Source organism: Euleptes europaea, chromosome 11 (genome assembly GCF_029931775.1).
Source record: "Euleptes europaea isolate rEulEur1 chromosome 11, rEulEur1.hap1, whole genome shotgun sequence".
Lineage (NCBI taxonomy): Eukaryota > Metazoa > Chordata > Lepidosauria > Squamata > Sphaerodactylidae > Euleptes > Euleptes europaea.
In genome coordinates this window covers 55581386-55596363 of record NC_079322.1, presented here as the reverse complement: position 1 = coordinate 55596363, position 14978 = coordinate 55581386, and the positions used below count along the sequence as shown (strand labels likewise).

The following is a 14978-nucleotide window of genomic DNA, read 5'->3' as shown; positions in this document are numbered from 1 at the left end:
TTCATTATCCAAGATTCTATTATCTAGGATTTCCAACTACACATGGAACTACTCATTTGTGTCCCTCTACAGCGGCCATGGTGAGGCATTTAATTACAACCAACACTCCCACTGGAACTTGTTTTCTCTTTTCCTAGACTTCTTGGAGCCCTTTCAAATCAGCCTTGTGTGGCATAGCAATCTGAGCTCTCCCAAAATTGTCAGAAAGAGCCTGGTAGTGTTAACTTAAGCATTAGAGAGCTCTCCACAGTCTGACGGTTAGAAAGACCTCTTGATATCAGATTTGTGCTAAGACAGTTATGAGGTTATTTCTGGCTGTGGACCTTAGACCATTTTTGTTTCAAGCACAAGTCAAGAGGAATAAACTCTGGAAAACTGCAAAAGGAAAACGAGTGGATTAATTAAAAATGGGGCATTTCTTTGAATAGTATGCCTGGAGCCTACAGGTTCCTGAGAATCCCAGCATTCACAGGGCACAAGTATTAAAAAGGTAAAGGTCCCCTGTGCAAGCACCGGGTCATTCCTGACCCATGGGGTAACATCACATCCCAACGTTTCCAAGGCAGACTTGGTTTGCAGGGTGGTTTGCCAGTGCCTTCCCCAGTCATCTTACCTTTACCCCCAGCAAGCTGGATCATCATTTCACCAACCTCGGAAGGATGAAAGGCTGAGTCAACCTTGAGCCGGCTACCTGAAACCAACTTTCGTCAGGATCGAACTCAGGTCGTGAGCAGAGCTTTTGACTGCAGTACTGCAGATTAACACTCTGCGCCATGGGGCTCACACAGGCAAGTATTATGGGTACTTAAATGATAAGCAGCAGGGTCTCAGTCCTGGTTATTTTACCTGTTGACAAAGTACTAAGCTTACACAAGAAACTATAGAAAAGGTCATGCACTGGAGAAAAGACTGAACCAAAGAAATGTACAAAATGAACAGAAACTAAGGGAGATGGGGACCACTTGACTGGTTTTCACCACTTCCAACAGGCTGCTTTCTCCATTTGAAAGATGCTGTGGAAGAGCAGTTATCTCCAAAGGATCTTATCGATACAGACATCAGCAACATTGCGGATTATATTAGAAGCACTGCCCAATAAGAATATTTAGTGTGGAAATCACAATTGCAACTGAGGTTTCGCTGATGAGGGATTAAAAACCATTTTCCCCCTTGTTTAAAAAAAAATTGGGATTTAAGCGTTGGAAAGCCCCAATATCCCCACAATTCAATATTATGTCAAGGAATAATTTCATCCCTACAAGGGCGTACATAATACTCAAACTCATAGAGAAGGGCACCAGCTTTCGGGAAGCAGATGTGTGTACTTTAAAAAATTGTGAAGAGCATTTCCCAACAGTTGTTTAATACCATGCCACAAATAAGAACACATTAGAAAGCTGTTTCCCAAGTGTTTATTGAAGCAGTGATAGGTTGCTCATACTGTGCTGGAAAAAAGAAGTTTTATTCAATTCAGAAACTTTAAAACAGTATTGCAGCACAAGATATTGCTATCAGTGAACTAGACTCCTTTTTGTAAGCTCTTCTAAACCACCAAGAGAGCACGCTTGCAAGATCTAAGACCTATCTCTTCTAGCATAACCATCTTGCGCTCTTGGAGAAAACTGCAGAAAGGCACTTGAAAGCTGTTTGTCTTTTTAAGTCTTGCTGGTAAGGCTTCATTTCTGCACAAGAATGTTGTGCTGTATTTCCTTTACTCCAGGTCATCATGGTGGGAAGTTTCATTGATAACCTAGGGAAACAATTGGCAGACTGTATAAGCACTGATGTTAGGTGTCCACTGGCCCTCCCATTCTTCAACAGTCAATGGAGAGAAATACATGGGATTACAACTAGAAAGCTCTCATGGACAGTACACAATTTAGCAGAGATTCTACACATTAGATTGATAGTCAAGAGGAAAGGAAGCTCAGTTCTGTCTCATTTTGCCTCCTCCCATGCCTGGCAAGCCCAACTTATGCTGGACTCAAAAGAATCTCAAGCCCAAGCACTAGATGTTCACCAACATTACCACTACCTGCAACAGATTTGTTGCTCTGACCATAAGGTGGACAGGGAGGCTATGCAATTCTGCGGTGCCAGATTGCCTTCCTTGGCAACACCCTTCAATCTGCCCACACTGCTCACCCAACTGCTCTGACTCGACTTTGAAATTGCTATACCATATAAACATAACATTCAATGTGAGACTTCTGTTCACATGGCAGGGGAAGCTTTGAAATGAGGAGGTCAAAGCTTGGGGTGGGGGGGACACCTACAGAGCTTGATTACAGACACCATAATTTCCAGCAGGAGACTAATGCAAAATTCAGGGAGGAAAGAAATTAATTTTTAAAAAACCTATTCACTATATTGGTTCAAAAATGTCAATAGAAACTAAAGCTTAGGAACTCATTCCTTGCCCTCACCTGTCCATCTCTAGTTTCAACAGTCTTGATCAGGAGCGTTCTCTTTGAATGGGTATCCACAATTGGGATAGACTCAAGGTTTGTTTCTGCAAGTAGAAGGGCATTTCATTAGACCACTTTAGAGAAGGTTCACTCATTCATGTTAGACATTCTGTATCAATAACGATGCCATACCGAAAAGCCATATTCTGTGTAATCCATCAAAGCACCATACCATCTATAGATTTTTAAGTTGGAAGGAGTCCTATTGCAAATTAACTTCCTGCCCCATCAACTGTTCTCATACAACCCCACCCACCAGTTACAGTCCTCAGGTTACACAGAAACAGAGCTGGAAGGGATCTCAAGGGTCAACTAGTCGAACCTCCGCACAACGTAGGAAATTCACAACTCCCCCCTCCCCCCCCACTCCCCTAGTGACCCCTGCTCTATGCCCAGAGGAAGGCAAAATAACCTCCAGGATCCATGGCCAATCTGGCCTGGAGGAAAATTCCTTCCTGACCCAAAAGTAGTATTCGGAATTACCCTGGGCATGTAAGAAAGGGCCATAAGAGCTGAGCACCGGCTCATCCCTTCCTGCCCTCCCTCTCAAGATCTTCCTAAGTTCACCTGCTGGTTGTTCCCATGCTTAGGGTAGGCCACCTAGTATCAACTACAGCCTGTGCCTTTTCTGATGTAGCTCCCAGTGGTGGTGAAGGGCGGTACCGTCATGCAGGAGGTGCTCCATGGCCATTTTATTTGCTAGGGCTTTAAATGGAATATAGACTGTAGCTATACTTCAGAGGAAGTTATTTTTTCCTGTATGTTTTAAATTGTGATTTTGTTAGCTACCTTGAGCCACTAGGAAGACCAAGATGCAATTGTTTTAGTAAATAAATCCACAAAGTGTAAACACTGCAATGACTGTACCCTGTTCTAAATTTGGATACAAACGATACAAAGCAATCACAGGCACAGTTTTAGAACTGTACCAGTTCCAGCCCCATCTGAACCATTTAGATATAGAAGCCATACTAGTGTCAAGTTCACCCTCAAATACTAGATTACTTCTACATGAAAAATGAGGACTATTTCCTGGATAGTAGAAAAGCTACTCACCCCTCAGATTCAGGGAAGCAAAGGTAGGAAGAGGCATACTAATTCTGTAAAACAAAAAGCATAAAGATTTAGATGCAGTTTTGTGGTGCCTTTCAGTGTGCGTACACAGTTCTCAGACTGAGCTAATACCTGCTCTCCTCTCCTTCCAGCAGTTTCCTGTAGGTGGCAATCTCAATATCAAGAGCCATCTTTACATTCAGCAGTTCTTGGTACTCGCGAAGGTGGCGAGCCATTTCTTCCTTCATGTTTTGGATTTCTTCTTGGAGACGGGCAATATTGTCTTGGTAGTTAGCAGCTTCAAGAGAGAAGTTCTCTTCCATCTCACGCATCTGGCGTTCCATGGATTCATTCTGTAGAGATTTTGACGGAGTACATAATGAAGTCTCATTTGTTCAGTACATTTCTTGTACCCTGCTGTTCAGTTAGAACTGCCCATCATTAACCAGTAATCATTAACCCCTATTCTATCTCACCACAACACTGTGTGACTGGCCCAACATCACTCAGGAAACTTCATGGCAAAAAGGGAAATGAACATGGGTCTCCCAGATCATCTGATAGTCTAAACACTACACATCAGCTACCTACAGCAGCCAGAACTCAGTGGCAGAACATACATGTCACAAGATTCTAGGTTCAATCCTTGGTGACTCCAGTTAAAGACAGGACCGGGAAAGAGTCCTGCCTGAAACCATGGCAAGCCAATACAAGTAGATGAAACTAGCCTGAGCTGAACCAGAAGAAGAGTTGGTTTTTATACCCTGCTTTCTCTACCTTTAAAGAGTCTCAAAATGGCTTACAATCGCATTCCCTCTCCCCCCACCCCACACACACAACAGGCACCTTGTGAGGTAGGTGGGGCTGAGAGAGTTCTGAGAGAACTGTGACTAGCCTAAGGTCACCCAGCAGGCTTCACATGGAGGAGTGGGGAAACAAACTCGGTTCACCAGGATTAGAGTCTGCTGCTCTTAACCACTACACCATGCTGGCTCACCAATTATCTCACTCCATACAAGGCAACCTTTGCAAATCTATTTCGCCTACATTCAGTTTTGAGGGTTTTTTTGTTTGGTATGGCAAATATCAGTGAATATAATTTTCAACCACACAGCAGAACAGCGCTAGTACTACAACTATTTGATTTTTGGGAAAAGAGAGAGAGGGAGAAAGAGGAGCGGGTCAGCCAAAGCCTTTCAATTCAAGCAGAGTCTCTCACTTACAGTTCCTTTAAGTGCATCCACTTCGCAGGTGAGAGACTGAATTTGCCTGCGGTAATCACTTGCTTCTTGTTTGGCCTGGCGCAAGGCATCATTGTTCCTGCTAGCTGCTTCAGACAGATCTGCAAACTATTAACACAGTAGGTTAGAATTTGAGCAGTACTTTAGGAACAAGAGATTCCATCACACCATTACCGGGCTAAAGGAATAAAAACCAGCACAACCGTTCATTTGTGCAATTTAGCTGGAGAGCTCTATTGCACATTCATGCCCCTATAGCAGGGGTGGGGAACATTTTTTCTGCCAAGGGCCATTTGGATATTTATAATATCATTCGTGGGCCATACAAAATTATCAACTTAAAAATTAGCCTGCTATATTCTTGGGCAGTCCTAGAAGCTCCATAGCTAACAACTCTTCTTCAAGGGGGAAAAAAGGTTCCTTTTCTCGGCAAAACAAACTCACATCCGCCTTGAATAGAGGCTATTCCTGTCCGCGGGAGAGGGCAGATCGCTAGTCTTAGATCCTTCTGAGCTAGAGATCTACCAGGACCCACTAAGGGCCAGACCAAATGATTTCGCGGGCCTTATACAGCCCCCGGGCCTGACATTCCCCACCCCTGCCCTATAGTCAAGCCAGTTTTAAATAGGCCAATCTGTGCAAAATCAATAACATGGGCCTTGTGTACAGAAAACCACAAGTGAATACTGCAATCTGTACTCCTACAGAAGTCTCAATGAAAAAATCATGCCACTTTGAGTGCAAACATATTAATAATATGTGCCCTGCATCAAGACACAAGCTGTTTAACTTTCTGGCATGTTACTACCCTGTACCTTCAGGACTGATAAGACAGTGCTGCTTAGATTGTGATAGCAAATAAAGTTGAATATAGTGATAATTCCAGAAGGGTAATCATGTTTGTTTACTTTCTGCGGCAAAAGGAGTTTCTGGCACCTCAAAGGCTGACAAGTTTTTATTCTAGCAAAAGGCAGAATAAGCAGGCAGAATAAGTAGTCTTTAGGGTGCCAGAAGACTGCATCTTATCTTTGAATATAGTATACATTCTGTGATGGGGATATATGAGCAAGTACTGAACTATTAATGCTGTACACACATTTCCCATTATCCCCTAGCACTTTAATAGTCCGTATATCAAGAAACCTCAGATAAGCTTCTCGGCATGCTTAAGTCAGTGTAATAGTTTAATCACATCTATTGTGGATAGCTTGTTTTCAAGCACTTTAAGTGGAGAGAGATGGCTATTTGTCTTTAAAGAAAAGTTTGGCTTGTAATGAGAGTTCATAGCTTGCTAAGTGGCCCCTTTTACTATCTATGGGTCATGCAAAATACTCATCAACTCAAACAGCATGATAAAAACTCAGTATTCTTGAGTGAAAACGAAGGATATATGACAGTTTAAGGCAGCATTCTGTGGTATTAAGGCCTAGTGTAGATTAATATCTTCCACCTTCAAGCTTTGTTAATGGTTGGAGTGATGAAGTTGTAACAAAGAATTACAGAACACGTTCCCTTATCTACACACACTTTAATAGATTGATCACTTACTTTGGATTTGTACCACTCTTCAGCTTCCTGAAGGTTCTTAGCAGCAACACTTTCATATTGTTGACGCACATCACGTAGGGCAGCAGTCAGATCGGGCTTAGCAACATCCATATCAACCTGGATATGTTGTTCCTGGATCTGGACCTGTAACTCACGGATTTCCTTCAAGAAACACACAGGTGGTTCTTTATCAACACCATCCATCACACAGAGATCAGCACGCAAAGTCTGACCAAGTTCCATTTACCTCCATCTTGGGGGTGCACAATCCTGAGTTGGAAACATTCAGAACCTTTCCAAAGCCTATTATTTTGGATATCTGGAATTTTACTGACTCCAATGGGAGTATGTGCTGCCTGGGAACTTAAAGTGAAGCATATTACACCAGACAGTCTGGCACCCAGTAGTGGGAACAGGGACCAAGGGCATCCCCTGTTGGAACTGCCATGGGTTTTTTTGGAGGGGAGAGACTGCGGTGAAAGCAAAGTCTCTAATTAGTAGTTGTCTTCATTTTAGGACTCCTGAAGAGGTGGTGACAACAGAAAGCACTTTCACAAGGGTTCCCTTCCACTGAAAAGTGGGCAGAGCTGCTTTATATCCCCCTCAGTGGTTTCCTGACTATTTATTGTTGATGCAGTGTTCCATACTTTAAAAAAATCCTTCCTGTGTCCATTTCAGAGAACTTCATCCCACATTTGCTTCCACTGTACTCCTTAGTGCATACATTTACTTTGTATTTTAGATTAGAAGAGTTGGTTTTTATATGCCGACTTTCTCTACCACTTAAGGAAGAATCAAACTGGCTTACAATCACCTTCCCCTCCCCACAACAAACACCCTGTGAGGTAGGTGAGGCTGAGAGAGCTCTAATAGAGCAGCGACTAGCTCAAGGTTGCCCAGCTGGCTTCATGTGTAGGAGTGGGGAAACCAATCCGGTTCTCCAGATTAGAGTCCACCGCTTTTAACCACTACACCATGCTGGCTCTCAAGTAGTAGATTCATACAGAAATTTTATAATGTTGCTTAGGCTCCCTTATTCAGATATGTAGCAATAAGGTTTGTTAGACCACTACTGCCGTGCCTCTAAATCTACTTGCCATATCTGCTCAGTCCTTTTGGATTGCCGCTAACATCAGGAAAAGATCAGAGGAAAACCTGGTTTGCCTTGTGGGATATAGCAGTTTTCTACCTGATTCAACAGAACTCTGAATATTCATACATTCTGGATACAAAAGTCATTAACTCTGAATCCCAAATTTCGACACTGACACCCAACCCCCTACCTCATCATGAAGCTTCTTCAAGAAGACAATCTCTTCTTGTAATGACTCAACTTTGCGTTCTAGATCCAGACGTGCCAGAGAGGCATTGTCAACATCCTGAAAAAAAATAAGATAGTGTTGTAACAATCATGTGGCAACTCTAATTTGATAAATTTACACCTATTCATTGTCACTGTTACAGTCTAAATGGCAATGAGGTAACACCTCCTCTCCACATGCTCATTAAACATACCAAATAATTAAAAAAGGGTTTTGTGCAGGCTTCTTTCCAGCTGCATACTGTACACTTTCTTTAATGAAGGGGATGCAGCAGTATGTTTGTCTACAATTTACACAGTTATGTGAATCAAGTATGTTCCAGGTGCTTTATATAGGTAATCCTACACATGCATACAGGGAAGCAGATTCCTGCTTATTCAATGGGCTGTAGTCCTCACGGTGCACAGGATTGCTGCCTTAGTGACTTAAGGATACTTTGCCACAAAGGCCGGTACCTCTCTTTATGCAGCTAAAGGAAACGACAGGTCAAGTGGTCCTTAGTTACCTGCTTAGGACAAAAGGCAAAGTTTGGCAGGAAGAGATTATTGGCTTCATTAAGGAACTAGGACTTTGGACAAAGGGCTGGAAACAAAATGGAATTACAGCTACAACAAAAATGTTGTTTTGTATGTATTTGGCAGCACGTAAAAGAGATTTGAGCTCTCATCAGTGGCTGCTTTTGTTTGTGTTGGGCAAATCTGCTAGTCGTTTCAACAAAGAAACTGAACAGCGCAGTTCAGAAATGGGATTTTGTGCCAAAGCTCACAGTTTAATGGAAAAGGATTAGCTAAGGACAATTCACACAGACTAGACAGAAGGAGTTTAAACTTTCCCTGTCTACAGGGACTTAACACCTGTTGCGCATTTGGCTTTCCAGTGTTCCAGCTGCCCCACAGGTCAAGGTTTACCATCATTTCCAATGGGGCTCATACAATCAAGCTTTTCAAACAGCACTTTACAAAGACATTTCAGGCAGTTAGTAATTGGTGGTAGCTGCTTCCTGTGGGTGTTACACCATCCATTCCAGTTTGACACCTCTTACACTGTGGGAGGGGAGTGTTTAGTTCTATTTAGTCTTAAATCCCTGTTTAGGGGGTCACAAGCAGTGGCTTGCTATTAAATCACAACCTGAAACTATATTGACAGTTTTCACTGCTCCATAGAGAAACAGCATTTAGGCTTATGAATCAATTTAGGATTTTGCTTTTAAAACCTTACACAGGTGAAGAAAATCTTGCTGGCAGGCTAGCACTTTCTGCTTTGACAGCTGTTTGGCACACGTCTCCCAAGCCTGCTACCCAAAGCCTTCCCCCACCCCCAGACTTGGGATACTGAGATCCTTGTACACACACTCTTTCACTAAGCTATAGCCCTTCCTGGTTACAGTCTCATCCTCAACAGCTTTAGAACACAAATGGGAGGAAATGGGGAAGTTAGGCAGGGTAGGTTCAGGCCCATGCCAGCTTTATTTCTACAGCCCAAGTTGCAGGAAGTCATTAAAGACAGGCTTTATATTTACTATGAAGAACAGCTGCAATATACGAGTCACTGAATCATGGTCTTCTCCCACAAATGTATAAGTTTCATTGATACACCAAATCCCCCATATGTCCAAGAAATCCTGGATACCCACAATATGCTTTTAATTTACTGTACATCAGTAACGTTAAATGTAATTTATAGCAGCCCACAAAACTGCCTGGGGAATATAACCATCAGCCAACATAAACAAACTGGCACAGATGCACGTCATGTCCTGTTCCCTGTATTGTCCAAGCTGCTTGCAGGACCAGCTAGGAAAACTGATTATACAGCTTTATGTGCCAAACAGACTCAGAGAACTCAATGGTCTTTTTTGTCTGAGGGGTAACATGGGGTAACACACTCGTGTCTAACAAAGGGCTCGCCATGATGGTTGTGCCCTGCATTACCCTCTTCTTCCAAAAGGGGGCCAAGGCAACTCAATCAGGACTGCAGAAGCTACCTTGGGTAATAGAAAAAAACCTGACCAGGCCCACAGAGATTCTCAGCCATTCAGGTTAAAACTGTCTGTACATCAGGAACGTTGGCACGAAAACCAAAGGTGGTATACAAATTAGCGAAGTTTGAGCCTTACGGGAGCCAGCAGCAAGAAAAAAAGGGACATATTTGACTTGTGGACTTCTTGACACTGTGCCACTCCCGCTTTAGTTTCAGCTGCCACTCCCTAACAACTGAGAGTCATACCAGCTAAAAACACATTCCTCCCACATTAAATTGCATTATTTTAGATAAAAAACTGAAAGTTTCCTTAAACAGGCAACTACCTTGCACAAATTTGACTTTTAAAACCAACAATTGACTTGTCGGAGCTGTTCAATTCCAGCACTAAGTCACTTAAATGGAGCAAGATCAAAGTTCAAGTTATCCATCACAAAATGTACAGCAGGACATCACTGCTAGCTTTAAGTAGGGAAGAAACAATGTTTCCTGACAATATATGCCAGTACTTTGAGGTCCATTTGCATTGCAGTCTATTCTGACCAGAAGCTTCAATCCTCTGTTATTGCAGGTGTTTGCAGAATCATACCCTCTTCCTTCCTTACCCCTTGATCTCCATCTAGTCTCTATATTCCTTATAATGGAACATCATCCCCCCCTCCTTTTCAATAAAGGACACAAAACTATTTTGCAAAAGGGTTATAAATAAAATACAGCTATGGGCACGTACATACAAATTTTGGGATCCTAGAATCTTGCTCCCACTTCAGATTCTTGATGAGATCACCGTGCATCGAGAAAATTTATTCATACCCCTATTAAGCTCAGAAGCCTTGAAGTGTTAGAGATCATTACTGAAAATGAACTTGCCTACTATAGAGTTGAGCCCAAACCAAATGCTCTTCCCCTCCCCTCCAGCAAATTGGGCCAACCATACCAGGAAAAAAAAGTCTTTTTCACAAAACAAAGATTACACCAAGTAGCTTATACATGCAATAAAATGTAAGCTACTTCTATTTCTGCTGCCTTCCCTCAGTCACCAAGTCAGCTTACAAAGACTACAGAACAATGGCATTAGCGCGCCCTCCCTTAGAAGTCTACCATGAGAGAGAAGAAAGTGTCTGAATCATCGTCAAAAGATCCGTTTTAACTTAAGTCTTTGTATCAGCAAGCTATAAATCTTGTTCAACACCTACTTTAGAGTTTGGACCAAAAAAAAGTGACCAATGCTTGAATTCCTGGATTTTCTAAAAGATGCTTGCACCATGACACATTCAGTAAGAATGCAGCTTGCTACAAGAACCCCATGATACAAAGGCTTCTATTATTTCAGTCTGCTGCCACCACGCATGCCATAATGCCTGCATCTGCATTCCATAGTGAATCCCATAGAAACCATTAATACCTTTCAGCCAAGTGAACAGATGGCTGGCTCCCTTTCACCCTTTGCCAATCAGAACTGGTTGCACAGAGCTGATCTCTTCAACTGGCCAGACTTGGATAAAACTGAGACAACGCTGGGCCCTTAAACTCGGCTCCGGGGTCTGCTAGAGACTAAGGCCTGCATGGGTAAACTAGCATTGCTACATCTAGGCAGAGAGCAGAAAGCTGAATAAGCAGCCGTAAAACAGGAGCTCAACACTTAAAATGTTAGGTCTCACCTTAGCCACCACTCACTACCTCCCAGGAGGACCTGGTTTCTCAGCTTCACTGCACTTCATATGTGTCACAACACATATAATGCTGTCAGGGTAACCGAAATGATGGCTATCCCACTGGAGTTTGTGTTAATTTGTTGCAGCAACCACAAACCTGAGCCATGTCACACTTCACTGTGCCAGATTTACATGTCTAGTTACATGCCTGCAAACACAAGACTTTAGGATTGCTCAGCAAATGTACAAAATTTTATCAGACTCCCAAGAAAATTAAAGCTGCAATAAAGAAAGAGCATGGTTCTTTCGTTCCTAGTAAAGAATCACAATGTTCCCAGCCACTAGGAGGCCTTTCAAATTCTGCTTTGAAGGAGTTCTCTCTACAATCCATATAACTTCTCAAAGTTCAGCGTGGGGGGGGGGGGGAGATTACAAACCTGTCTGAAAGACTGCAAGTTGCTTTCAGCTTCTTCTCTCTGTATCATCTCATCTTGAAGTCTGGAAAATGAGAGCGGAAAGAGGAAGTTAACCAAGAGCCAAGCTACTCTCAGCACAATGTGATGGACAATCAGCCACACCCATGAGAGCCATGAGTAAAGTGGGTGGGAATGGGAAGGAGGGGACTTTAGACAAAAGTACCCCCACACTTCATTGGGGTGGCCGGGGCTTCATTTTTATTGGTGAATGATGAGATTTGGAGTAGATTTGTTATAACAGCAGCATCAAATCCGATAAACCTTTCAGAAAACCCCTGCTAGAAATGTTACCCAGTGATTGCATTAAGTTATAAGATGCTGACCTACATTGCGGGTTATTTTCCTAATCCTGCAAATTCACTTTCAGTTAAAACTGGGTTTTTTCTACCAAGCAGTTAATTCAGGCCGCCTTGTTCCAGACACTGTAAACTTGGTATTGACGTGGCAAGTTTCAGGAGTTTGCAAACCACAAACTTTCCAGAAAGCTCACTGAATAACATTAAGAGAATAAACGGATGCAACAATGACAGAAGGAGAATAAAATACCGTTTGAGCTTTGTGCATCAGAGCAAGGGAAAAACTACAGCAGGCTGCACAGAGGTCTTTTTTAAAAAATGTTCTCTCTTTGAGCCACCAGCAAGAATTAAGATCTTCCAAGGCTCACCTCTAGAAAAAGTTCTGCAAACTTTTCTGCTAAAGGCACCACATAAGAAAAACTCATTCAGAATCTGCCTCGGGGCCACATCATCACCAGGCTCCTGAATGCCAGCAAGAGACCCCCCAGTAAGCATCCAGGGCTGCTGCATCAGTTCCATGGGGGGCGGGGGAGACATCCTATTTATTGCTAACCCTGATTCACAGCTCAAGCAATCCTGGTTCATAGACGGACAGCTACGTTTGGGATTTAAACGAAAGCAATAATATCCACTTTGGGGAAACGTACAGTACAACCCTATGCTGAGTTATAGGCTAGTTATGCATGGGAGGTTTTGCCTCTCTCTAGATCACTGGTTCCCAACCGGGGGTCCATGGACCCCCAGGGGTCCACGAGAACTAAATTAAGGTCCGCGAAACAAAGTTATAAACCCATAATAAATTAATATTTTCAATTAAAGGTTTTCTATTATAAACATAAGTTATGATTAAAGTTTATTTTCAAATTCTCGGAATTTTTATTTTGAACCTTGGGGTCCCTGCACCGAACAAAAAAGTCCTAGTGGTCCCTGATCAAAAAAAGGTTGGGAACCACTGCTGTAGATGCACGTTTTCCCCATCTGAATTCTCAGAACTCTACATCCATTTATTTGTGGAAGGTTGCGCCTTGAATTTGCCACTCTCTAGATGCACATTTCCCCCATCCGGATTCTCAAAACTCTGCCTGGGGGCTCATTGTTGAGTTTGCAGAAGATGGATTGGGGGGGGGGGAAGCGCATCGAAAGCGTGGCCGATCCAAGGCAGAACCTCGCAGGCATAAATGGCACAGGCGGGGGCTGATTGTTGAGTTTGGAGAATCCGGACGGGGGAAACGTGCCTCTAGAGAGCGGCCCACCCAAGGCAAAACCTCCGGCGCACAAACGGCAACACCCGTCCAAGCTGAACTCGAGGGCCTTCGCCAGAAATCACGCTCGACGGAGCCCCGACGTGACCGGCGGCCGCCCGCCCGCCGGACGCTGCAGGGAGGCTCCGCTCGCTCCCGCCGTCCCGCCCGCCGGCCCCTGCAGCCTCTTACTTCTCTCGCAGGCGCAGGATGTCGTCGCCCAGGTTGTCCCTCTCGACCTCGACGCGCGCCTTGTCGCTGGTGAGCTGGTCCACCTGCCGGCGCAGCTCGCGCATCTCCTCGTCGTAGAGGTCGGCCAGGCGGGAGGTGCCCTTGCCCCGCAGCTGGTCGAGCTCGGCGCTCAGGATCTTGTTCTGCTGCTCGAGGAAGCGCACCTTGTCGATGTAGTTGGCGAAGCGGTCGTTGAGCTCCTGCAGCTCGGCCTTCTCGTTGGTGCGGTTCGCCTTGAACTCCGTGTTGATGGCGTCGGCCAGGGAGAAGTCCACGCCCGCGTCCGAGAAGAGGCGCACCTGCTGCTGCTGAGGGAAGCTGCTGCGAAGCCGCACCGACGACGAGCGGGTCTGGTAGCCGCCGCCGGGCGCCGAGGCCACCAGGCGGACGCTGCTGGGCCGGAGGGCGCTGCCCAGCGAGTAGCGGCTGGACGAGGTGACATAGCGGCCGCCGCCGCCGCCCGACGCGCTGGGCCGGCTGCCGCCCCCGAACATGCGGCGGTAAGAGGAGCTCCGGCTGCTGGTGGTGGTGCTCATGGCGGGAACCCGACGGGACGGGCGGGCGGGCGGCGACCGGGGAGACTTCGGCCGGGGCGCGCGCGGCTGGAGCAAAGGGGCGCGGGAGGGTTTGCGCCGCCGCCCCGCTCGCCTTTATAGGCCGGACCCGCCCTCGGGCCGAGGCTCGGCCCGCCAATCCCGACGGCGGCCAACCAGAGGCCGCGACGCGGCCGGGCTCGGCTTGGCGGGGTCCGCAGGGACAGACGGGGCGGGGAGAGGTGGGCGAGGGGGGAGGGGGCGGCGGCCTTCCCGTCAGCCCCGGCCCAGTCGGGTTACAAAACAGAAAGGGGGCCAGGGCGGCGAGCCAGGACGGGGGGGGGGATGAGTCATGGGGGACAGAAGCCGCCCAGTGGGGAGGGGGCGGTCTCCCACGCGGGGGGGAGTGCTGCTTTGTGGGCATCCCGCCGCTTCGAGGGGAGGGGAGTGGGGATGGATGGAGCTGGAGGAGGAGGAGGAGGAGGAGGAGAGGGGAGCGGGACCAGGAGGGGAAACCGAACACGTCGAAAACGTGGCTGCAGAGTTGAGGGCGGGGGAGAAAGACGGGGGGGGTCCCAAATGGGGGAAGGAGGGTGGAATGGCAGCCTCCGAAGTTTGTAGGGTTGCCAGCTCCGAGTTGGGAAATACCTGGAGATTTTGGGGGGCCGAGCCTGAGGAGGGCAGGGTAGGGACTTCGGTGCCATAGAGTCCAATTAGCAAAGCGGCCATTTTTCTCCCGGGGAACGGAGTTGTGTTGACTGGAGACCAGTTGTAATAGCGGGAGATCGCCACCTACTACCTGGAGGTTGGCAACCCTAGAAGTTGGGGGGGTTGCGAGTAAACTGAAGGGCGGGCGGGGGGATCCCAAGCAGAAGTGAAGGCCGATGGAGGGCGGGGTCGGTCGCTCTCTCGGTCCGTCCCGGGGGACGGGACG

General features: G+C 45.9%; 1 protein-coding gene across 1 annotated transcript; it reads right to left on the bottom strand.

Annotated features, from left to right (window-relative positions):
- Positions 1-1396: 1396 nt before the first annotated feature.
- VIM (vimentin) lies at positions 1397-14047 on the bottom strand. Its single transcript, XM_056857198.1, has 9 exons — positions 13473-14047; positions 11705-11765; positions 7594-7689; positions 6311-6472; positions 4745-4870; positions 3654-3874; positions 3525-3568; positions 2427-2512; positions 1397-1750 (listed from the first exon to the last, which is right to left on the bottom strand). The coding sequence occupies exons 1-9, from the start codon at positions 14045-14047 to the stop codon at positions 1712-1714; spliced, it is 1410 nt and encodes a 469-aa protein (XP_056713176.1). The 3' UTR covers positions 1397-1711.
- Positions 14048-14978: the final 931 nt, after the last annotated feature.

Coding starts and splice junctions, on each gene's coding strand:
- VIM (XM_056857198.1), bottom strand. CDS start 14,047: ATGAGCACCACCACCAGCAGCCGGAGCTCCTCTTACCGCCGCATGTTC. Junction 7,690..11,704: donor ACTTGCAGTCTTTCAGACAG/GTTTGTAATCTC, acceptor ATTTTTTTTCAG/GATGTTGACAATGCCTCTCT. Junction 1,751..2,426: donor TTGAAACTAGAGATGGACAG/GTGAGGGCAAGG, acceptor TTGTTTCCCTAG/GTTATCAATGAAACTTCCCA.